A 9844-nucleotide genomic window follows, 5' to 3' on the forward strand; every position below is an offset into this window, starting at 1 on the left:
AGGCAACCTCAGTGGAGCGCAGCAGAGAGGAGTGGAGGATGACGTCAGAGACAGGGGAGGGGATTCTTGAAGGCCCTCCTGAAACATGACACCTCCGAACCCCTCTCTGGTTTGGGTCCAGGGTGCCTCTCCTGCTTGGGTGGTCTGGAGTATTATTCGCAGCCACGGCCAGACATACACCCCCAGCCATGCCCACCTGGGTCCCTAACAGTGACCTCTGGTCCCGGATGCCGGGATCTGAGGGGGAGGTCACTTGAAGGTCCCAGCCAAGTCCCACTGTCCCATGAGGGTGACCTCCAGAACTTGGAGTCGGAAGCTTTGCGCCCAAACCGCCCTCTAAGCCCTCTTGTGACTCTGGGGGTGACCTTTCCCAGACTCAGAGGCTGGGGGTCCCTGTGCCCAGAAGCCGAGGTGCCCAGAGGCCGCGGTCCCCGCGCCGCCGGGAGAGGCCGGTGCAGCGGGCGCCTCCCGGGCCGCTGCGGCAAAGGCTGGGCGGCCGCGCCCTCCCCCCGCGGTGATTCATCCCGCCCCCTCCCTCTCCCTCCTCCCTCCCTGGGCCGCCGCCGCTGCAGTGCGCAGGAGACCGCGGCCCGCGGCCCAGCTCACCCCAGCCAGAGCGGGGCCGGGGTCGGTGCGCCTGACGGATGTGCCCGGCTGCGCGCGCCAGCGCAGCAGCCAGAACAGCGGCCGCCGCCTGCGTGGCGGGGATGCCCGGACGCCGGGCCCCGGGGCTGGGCCCCCGGCGGTAACCGGAGAGGGGGGGCCGTGCCCCCCGTCCCCCCCCCCTCGCCGGTCCCAGAGCCGCAGCTGCTGCGCCCGCGCGCTCCCGGGGACGTTCTAACCGCCGCCGGGTCCCGCCGCCTCTCGCCCAGCTATTAATACCGGCGGCCCGGGAGGGGGGCGCAGCGCGCGCAGCGCAGCCATGGGGACGCTGCTGGCCTTCGTGGTCGGCGCGGCGCTGGGTGAGTGCGCGGGGGCGCGGCGGCCGGGGGTACAGCTTGGCACCGGCCGGGAGGCGGAGTTCGCGATCTGGAGCCGGGACAGCGGGACGAGGGCATCCCCCCGCCCCTTTCTTGGCTGGCCAAGTCCGCTCCAGAAGTTGCGCGCGCTGGGAGCCGGGCAAGGAGGGCGGTGGAGGTGCGGGTGGGCAAGAGCGGGCGGGAGCTGGGCTGGCACGGCTTAGCGGCCGCGGGCGCCCAGCCGGGGGCGAGGAAACGCGGAGTCAGCTGCTCCCGGAGCCCCGCAGGCTGCAATGTGACACCCACAGCTGCGGGAGGGGGTGCGGGAAGGCGGCACCCGGAGACCGGGACAGTAGAGACAGAGACAGGGAGAGATGGAGACGGAAGGGAAGGGGCGCGAGACATCGGAGGCTCGGGAGTACAGAGTGCCCCCCTGGTAGCCTGGGGAGAGGGGAGGAAAGGGGGAAGGAGAGGCAGAGAGAGGGCTGTGGAGTGCTGAGAGAGGTTGAGAACAACCTGAGAGGTGAAGAGAGAAACTTAGGGGAGGCGGAAAGAGATGGAGACGCCGAGAAAGATGGAGTTTAAAAAAGGGACAGGGAAAGGTCTGGAGAGAAACCGGAAGGGGGTGCCTGAGCCTGGAAAGAGGACACAAAGTGTTGGGACCTTTAGAGAGACCCCTAAGAGAGACAGAGATGGAGAGACAGAGCAGATCAGCTCGGGGATACTGGGAGAGACAGCAGATGAGGACAAGAAACCCCCAAGATTAATTGGGGAAGAGAGTAAGAGACGAAGGAACAGACCCTAAGCTGGATCTGGAGAGACACAGCATAGCTAGTGAGCCCTGGGGGGCAGGAAGAAGGTAGCCGGTAAGAATGTGGAGGGGGACCCAAAAGGACTGGAATGCAGGGAGGGTGCCAAGACCCTGAAGGAGGAAAGAGCTCAGCAAGTTTTGAGAAGTTGGTAGGAGGTGGAATAAGGAGGCGCTTGGGAGCACAGGGGACTGAGGCAGGAGAAGCAGGGGAGGGGGCATATGCACAGGAACTTGTGGGACCGAGGAGCAGGGTTGGAGTGTGAGTCTGCCCTGGTCCTGGCACCCACAGTCCCTTCTGAGGCCTTGCCTTCTCCCAGCCCGTTTCTCTGGGGCTGCCTGGTTTTGCAGTAACGATGGAAATAACTCTTCCACTTTGAACTTCTAACACAGCTGGAATTCTAGACTTACCATCTAGATTCTGCAGTACCTTGGACAAGCCGCCTTCTGAAGGAGTACTGGGGTAGCAAAGACTCTGAGTTAGTGACCCCAGTAACAGTCCACTTGACTGGGAGGTCTCTTGTGTGCCAGGCCCAATGCTAGGGTCTTACCTGATTTCTGGAATCTGCCCAGCAACCTCCAGAAGCAAAGATGATCTCTTCCCTCACTGTTCACTCAGGTAAACTGAGGCTCAGATGAGATGAGGGACTTGCCAAGGTCCTGCAGCAAGTGGCAGGGCCAGACTTAGTGTCCCATCCTATTTGTAACCACGATGGAGGGGAAACAGATGGTTTCCCAGGGGCTTGAGAGCCAGCCACCAGTGGGCCTGGCATTGCCTAGGGTGATGGGTGCCCCTGCTCGACCTGAGCCTGCTGTCCCCGCAGTTTCCTCAGCCTGGGGGGGCTGTGTGGAGGTGGACTCAGAGACCGAGGCCGTGTATGGGATGACCTTCAAAATTCTGTGCATCTCCTGCAAGCGCCGCAGTGAGACCACCGCTGAGACGTTCACGGAGTGGACCTTCCGCCAGAAGGGCACAGAGGAGTTTGTCAAGGTGTGTGGCCGCCTGGCATGGGGGTGGAAGCAGGGCGTCAATGTGGGAGTTGGCGGGGGCAGCGTTCTGTTTTCCATAGGAGGGATTTTCTGTTTTCCATAGTGTGCTAGTATTGATGGCCTGGATTCAAATTCCAGCTCCACCCCAGCCAGCTTGCGATCTTGGGCAGGTCACAGAGCCTGTCTGGGTCTCAGTTTCCTCCTCTGAAGAGATGGAGCTGTGGTGGTTTCCAGCTCATAGGTTTATGTGAAGGCTGATTGAATCGCTGTATCTGGCATGTGGTCGGGGCACAGAGTAAATGTCACCGGCGTTACTTAGAGCCAGCAAACTGTGGTGGAGAATCATCACAGAAGAGAAGCAGAGCTCCTTTACCCCATGTGTGATTTTAATTACACGTGAGGGAGCACTGTAAAGTTTTAGAGCCCATTTCTCCAGCAGCTGGGACCAAGTAGGCTGCCTCTGTCCCTGCCTGCAGTGTCTGTGGCCAGGGAAGAACTGTAGAGAATGAAGGCTAGGAAGGCCGAACAGGGGCTCGGGGGGGTGCCTGGACAAGCTGTGTGTGCCAGCAGGCGGTCTGCAGGCTAAGGGCACAGCCGGGCACGACCCTCTCCCCCTGTGCCCTCTCTGTCTAGGGTCACGGAGGCCGAGCCAGTGTGCATGCGCCTGCTGTGTGTCTGTGTGTCGGGGCAAGGGACAGAATAGAGTCTAGGCAGGAGTCAGGCCCAGGCAGTGACCGGGCTCCTGCCGCCCCCAGATCCTGCGCTATGAGAACGAGGCACTGCAGCTGGAGGAGGACGCACGCTTCGAGGGCCGCGTGGTGTGGAATGGCAGCCGGGACACCAAGGACCTGCAGGACCTGTCCATCTTCATCACCAATGTCACCTACAACCACTCAGGCGACTACGAATGCCATGTCTACCGCCTGCTCTTCTTTGAAAACTATGAGCACAACACCAGCGTCGTCAAAAAGATCCACCTTGAGGTGGTGGACAAAGGTGAGCCAGGCCCCGCCGGCCCCCTCGCCCCTCTTATCCACTGGCAACCAGATGGAGGGACAGATGGCAGGTAGGGGACAGGCTGGCTCCGTGCCTGGGCCTTGACTGCCCATGGCAGCAGGAAAACAGCACCTCCTCTCCCACCTCCAGTGCTTTTCCTTCTGCACATGGAGAGGTCATGCAGGCCTCTTCCATGAAGGCCTGGGTGCAATCTGCCGCCCATGCTGTGTGACCTCCAGCAGGTGCCTTCCTGTCTCTGAGCTGAAGAAATCAGGATGATAGTAGTATTTACCTCTCTTACCGCTGTTGTAGAGCTCTTCTCCCACCACGGGGAGGTTTGTAAGGATTGAGCAATGTGCTAGGTGTCGGCTGCTGGCGTGCCTGGCTCAAGGCAGGGCCTCCACACAGGGGCCGACGGTGGGGTTCTGACTGCCCAGTAGCCTCAGTCCTGGTGGGGGGACAGATAGGAGTGTGTCACCTCGGGCAGTGCTCCTCAAATTCTGCTGTGCACACAAGCCACCCGGGAGACTTGCTAATGTGCAGATCCTGACCAGCAGACCTGGGGTGGGCCTGGGCTTCACTTCTAACAAGCGCTCCCCTGGGGCCCACGCTGCAGGTCTGGGGCCTGCCCTGAACAGCAAGGATCTGCAGTGTTTTTGAACCATTTCATCATCTTGGCTTCAGTTGTCTTGGACTTCTTCTCTGAACCATCTTCTGATGGGTGTAAATTGAAACTTTTCAGGGCCCTACGGTCCTTTGGCTTAGAGATCAGGGATATCCCAGACCTTGAGCCACCAAAGAGCCGTGGCAAGCATATCCCGTGTGGCCCGCAGCGCGCGCACATCAGCCCACGCAATGTGCAGTGTATTTCCTTTACCCAGGCTGGGAGCTGGCCTCCGCGCCTTACGTGGAATCCCTCACTGAGTCCTGCCACCCACCCTCTGGAGTAAGGGCACTTTCTATCCCCAGTTTACAGATGGGGAAACCCAAGCTCAGGGAGGTAAGATCACATGGCCAAGGTCACAGAGCTGGAATTTGGATATGAACCCAGCTAAGCCTGTGTGACTGCCGTTTCTGTTCTTGGCGTGATTCACTATACTCTGCTGTCAGCCAGAGCCTGTGGGTTTCTTTTGACAGCTTTTACGCTTATTATCCAAGTGATCCAGCAGAATTCAATGCAGGAGACAGGTCTCAGTGACTTTGGTGTAGATCCTGATGCTGGATGGGCTGCTGCCCATGGGTGTGGAAAATGGAGCCCTGCCCCCCGTGAGTGGCGGGAAGGTGGAGTGGCTGTAACAAAGATGTTGCCAAATACTTTGGCTTCACAAAATCTGTGTCAGTCCTGTCTCCTGAGTCAGGGCTGAGAAGAGGGCTGGGGAGGGCGGGGAGGGTCTGTGACACCCTTAGGCCCCCAGGCTCTCTGTCTCGCCGCTGGGCCCTGGCTCAGGCTGCCTCCCTCACGCGTGGTGGAGGCTGGGGCCCAGGCACGCTGGGATCCGGTGGGGCCTCTCTTTTTAACGTCGTCTCCTGGGTTATGCTACCTCCCAGAGCCTGTGTTCTCAACAAAATTTACCATAAGGTAGAGCTCTTCCTGTTGTCTTCCCAGAGTTCGGGGTGTCAGCATTATCCGTCACGCTCTACTATTTTTTATCCACTATATTTTAGTTTTGCCTTTTTAACATTGCCCACTATAGTATAGTAGTTTATCATTATACTATATACTATATATACTATTTTAACATTGCCAAACATACAGCAGTCTTTTTATCATAATCTGTCCTACTAGAATATGTTTCATGTTATCCACCATACTATCATATCTTTATTATTACCCATCATGCTATACGGTGTTTTTAAGAATTACCATATTGTGGAATTTTAAAATTTCACTTGTGATTCTATAATATTTTCAACACTACTCATCATCCTGTGGTACTTTTACTCGTCCCACTACCCCATTTCTTTTGTTACCCATGATATTATTGGGTTAGCATTCCCAGCCATACTATATTCTTTGTGATTATAATCCACTCTCTTACTGCAGTTTCCACATTACCATCAGCCTCTATTGCCTCCTGGTAATAACCCCTAAGGAATGAACTGAGTCATTTCCAAAGGAGGGGCCGTGGGTGTTGGTGATGCGACTTTTGCTGACCTGGCACAGGTGCAGTAAATAGTCGGAAGCACCCGGGGTGGGGCTGGCAGATGGGGACAAGTGGGCTCATTCTATTTTGGATAAACCCAGTGTGAGTGGGCAGTGTCTGAGGCTGGTGAGAATCGGCCTGCAGAGGTGCAGCCCCGGGCTTCCTATCTGGGAGCTGCCTGTGTGGGCAGACGGGTGAAGCTCTCAGGAGATTTGGGGTTTTTGAAGAAATTAAAGGTCTCCCCAGAGAAGGTGCCTTCTGACCTTGTGCGTGTCTTCTGTGCATCAGTTCCTCATCTGTAAAGTAGGGGAACGAGTGCCCCACCTCCTGAGGTGTCTATGTACATTGAGGGGGATGGCCCTCGCCTTACAGCAGCTGTTGCCAAATCTTCCTGAGGCCCTGAAAGCTTTACAGAGCAGATGAGAGCTCAGATCGTGGACTCAGTTACACCTGGAGCTGAGTCCTGGCTCTGAGTCCAGCCCCGGCTGTGCATCCTTGCCTAGCACCTTACCCACTCGGGGCCTCAGTGCTCATGTCTGGCAAATGGGCTACTGCAGGGTACCTGTCACTCCTAATCTGATTGGGAAGGCAAGAGATACCAGATTCCATCAATCCATTTGGGCATTGAATTCCAGGAATGAGGTGAGAATTCTGATGGTGTGAGCTTTATCCAACACATATCCAGCTCAGTGTGCTTCCTGAGGTCAGCTGACATGGGAAGCCAGAACTGTCTGTATCTTTGGGTTGTTTTGAAGAGTCAGGGAGATCCTCAGATAAAGAATTCAGCACAGAGCATGACCGAGGCATGAGATGCAGTCGTGATGTCTTCTGAATGAATGAATGAATTAGGTGTAGAACCCTGTCCCCAGCAGGGAAGGAGCAGCCTGTCCCATGCCCTCCCTCCCTCTGGCCCAGAAAGCACTGGTGCCATCTGTACTGGGAGGAGCAGCAGGACGTGCCCGGCCCCCGGGGGAGGAAGACCACGTGAGGACCACGGGGAAAATGAGATTGGACACCTGCGAAATCCGGCTGAGGACATCACAGTGGCCTTCGACTCTGGTCCCCTGGCTGCAAGCACTCCCTTTACAGTTTAAATTTAGGCTCAATGAAAGGAAGCTGGCAGTGGCAAGAGCCAGTGCTGTGGAAATGACAGAGGGTTTCCGGAAAACGTCAGCTAATAGCCAACACGGAGGCAGTGCTGACTGTGAGTGTGGCCAAGCATGTTATAGATGTAAATTCATTTCCTCTTCCCAGCAACCCTGTGAGAAGGCATGAGTATTATCCTCCCCATTTTACGGAGGGAATGTCGAGACCTAGAGAGGTGGAGTCATTTGCCTAAGGTCACACAGCTAGTGAGAGGCAGAGCCAGGATTTGAACCTTGGCAGTCTGGTTCAATTAAGAGCCCCTGCTATTAATTATAATGCCATCGTGTCCCAGTAATAACTTGTTATAATAATTAACAGCAGCAAACATTTATTGAGTGCTATCTATATGTCCAGCACTCTTCTAAGGAATTTTAAAGCTTATTTAATTCTCACAACACTCTCATGAAGGAGATACTGTGATGATCAACGTTTTACAGATGGGGAAACAAAGCCAGAGAGGTTGAGTCACTTGTCCAAGGTCGCACAACTGGCAAGTGGCAGAGCCAGGATAGGAACCTGTGCCTTCTGGTTGTAGAGCTCTTGGGCACCTTCAGTCACCTGAATGACACTGATGCAACCTCAGTTTCCACAGGGAGGCAGGTGGAGGGTGATCCCGAGGCCCACCTGCAGCTCTTTACTAAGCATCACAGCAACAATGATGAATCTAAAGAAGCCGCATGGTCCCATTTGCAGACCAGGCCCAGGGAGGTTGTGCTCTTTGCCTAAGCTTGCACAGCACAGGGACACTCAGGCTGGCATGCCTCCTGAGCCAGGCCTCGGCTGCTGCCTAACCCCAACTGGCCCCTGCAGCCAACAGAGACATGGCGTCCATCGTGTCTGAGATCATGATGTATGTGCTTATCGTGGTGTTGACCATATGGCTTGTGGCAGAGATGATTTACTGCTACAAGAAGATCGCTGCTGCCACGGAGGCTGCTGCTCAAGAGAATGCGTGAGTGGGGTTGGGCGAGGAGAGGGGAGGTGGCCCAGGACATCCGGGACTTCCCAGAGGGGAGCATTTGTTGTCAGAAACGGGATGAGGCCTGGGTCAGGTCCCAGCCTGCCGTCCCTCAGACAGCCCCTGCTTCCCTCAGGACTCAAGGTTCAGGCCCAGCGTCCTTTCCCCTGAAGATAGAGGAGTGAGTCCAGGACCCAGGAGTCTGATCCCACTCCCCATACCCTCCTCAGGCCCCCCTGCCCGCACACTCAGGACTCCCGGCAGATCCCTGAGTGCAGCCCCCAGCCTCTCCTCTCTCACTCTGGAGCCCTGTGCCCCTGGGGCAGAGACCCTAACCCACTCCAGTCTCCCAGGGGTGGGCCAGACTGATAATGGCCCACTGTACACCTGGCCTTTGCCCCTGCAGCTCGGAATACCTGGCCATCACCTCAGAAAGCAAAGAGAACTGTACTGGTGTCCAGGTGGCTGAATAACCCCGGTAAGGTGGGTAGATGGGCAGGGGCTGGAGGGCCTGGGGGGCGGGGTGTCAGCTCACTAGGTCCCTGACCCCCTGTCTTTCCTGCACCTTTAGGCCCTGGGCTCCGCCTCAAGGAAGAGCCAACTCTAAAGGGGAACATCAGGGCACAGCCTGTCCCCGGTGGGGGTTGGCCATTCCTTGGCCTCCACAGCCTCAGAGTCCTGCCAGTGGAGCCACCAGGGTGGGAGGGGGCAGGTGGCTTGGCTCACACCCCTCATCTGGCCTTCTTCCTCCTGCCCCATCACCCACCCGCGCCATGCATGATGGGTAAAGCAATACTGCCGCTGCCTCACCCCTGCTTCTGCTGTCTGTTTGGGAGGGGCCGGCGAGGTGGGGGCAGCGGCTCCGCACCCCTCCTTGCTGATTTGCACACACCAGCCCCTTCAGAGTAGCACTGCTGGGGCCCAGCCCGTCCCTGCCCCCTCCCTGCCCAGCAGGGCCATGTGTGTGGTGCGGGTTCTGGGACCCACATGACCCCAGTGACATTTCCTCTCCTGCTTCCTCTGGCTGGACCTGGGGTTCCCTTTCCCTGTGATGCAGTCTTGCTCCAGCCCAACCCTTCCCTCTCTCACCAGCCTTGGACTGTGGCCACTAGAAAGGGGCCCATTCAGCCTCGTTTCTCTTTACACAAGTAGTTTTGTTCATGAAATAAAGATTCTTGGACTTGATTCATAGTCTCTCTCATGAGTCCAGCCACCCTTTATCCCCGCCCTGCAAAATCCAAGAGCCTCAGTTTCCTGGGATCTGCCCTCCTGGGCTGGCAGTGAGGCCTCTCCACCCACGTGCAGGGTTAAGGGTGGGGAGGGAACAGGTGAATGAGGGCCCAGCAAGCAGCTTAGTACCTGATCAATGTAAGGGTTGGGGGATCACTAGCTTAGCGGGGGGCGGGGGACTGGAGTGGGAGGGAGTGTGGGAGGGAGCCAGATGGGGGCCAAGAAGGTGGCCCTGGAGGGCAGGTGTCCTATGGAGAGAAGGGGGGCAAGACAGGAGTTTTGTGGGGTTCTCTGTGTTCCAAGCAGAATCCCTCTGGAGCTTTGGGAGCTGGGGAGAGAGAGAGAGAGAGATGAATAGAGAGAGAGATTAGAGGCGGGGCAGCACCAAGGCTGTGCAGCATGTCCCCCTGTGGGCGGCCAGGGCTCTGAGGAGGCCACACAGGAGTGAACAGCTGTGGTCTGACTGTTTGGTGCACGGCTGCCTGCAGACAGGTGTCTGATGGTGACGGTTGCGTGTCTGGGTGTTTATCTGGCCCCGGCATCTGACGTGGACACTCTTGGCTGCTGGTGGGACAGTGTGTGTCTGCCTCTTGGCACTTCCGGCCCCTTGGCC

At 57.3% G+C, this 9844-nt stretch overlaps 1 protein-coding gene across 2 annotated transcripts; it reads left to right on the forward strand.

Moving 5' to 3' along the window:
- Nucleotides 1-546: 546 nt before the first annotated feature.
- SCN1B (sodium voltage-gated channel beta subunit 1) lies at nucleotides 547-9186 on the forward strand. Of its 2 annotated transcripts, none has more exons than XM_036928928.2 (6): nucleotides 547-962; nucleotides 2592-2758; nucleotides 3513-3753; nucleotides 7854-7995; nucleotides 8408-8484; nucleotides 8573-9186. In XM_036928928.2, the coding sequence occupies exons 1-5, from the start codon at nucleotides 923-925 to the stop codon at nucleotides 8472-8474; spliced, it is 657 nt and encodes a 218-aa protein (XP_036784823.1). In that variant the 5' UTR covers nucleotides 547-922; the 3' UTR covers nucleotides 8475-8484; nucleotides 8573-9186. The 2 variants fall into 2 exon arrangements, with proteins under 2 accessions (XP_036784823.1, XP_036784822.1); XM_036928927.2 differs by having other exon boundaries at nucleotides 548-962; nucleotides 8408-8479.
- Nucleotides 9187-9844: the final 658 nt, after the last annotated feature.

The sequence above is a fragment of the Manis pentadactyla genome, chromosome 15 (assembly GCF_030020395.1).
Source record: "Manis pentadactyla isolate mManPen7 chromosome 15, mManPen7.hap1, whole genome shotgun sequence".
Taxonomy (NCBI): domain Eukaryota; kingdom Metazoa; phylum Chordata; class Mammalia; order Pholidota; family Manidae; genus Manis; species Manis pentadactyla.

Excerpts from the sequence above, each read along its gene's own strand:
- SCN1B (XM_036928928.2), top strand. The coding sequence starts at position 923 with ATGGGGACGCTGCTGGCCTTCGTGGTCGGCGCGGCGCTGG. Across the intron at positions 963-2,591 it reads CGTGGTCGGCGCGGCGCTGG|TTTCCTCAGCCTGGGGGGGC; the intron begins GTGAGTGCGCGG and ends CTGTCCCCGCAG. Across the intron at positions 7,996-8,407 it reads GCTGCTGCTCAAGAGAATGC|CTCGGAATACCTGGCCATCA; the intron begins GTGAGTGGGGTT and ends TTGCCCCTGCAG.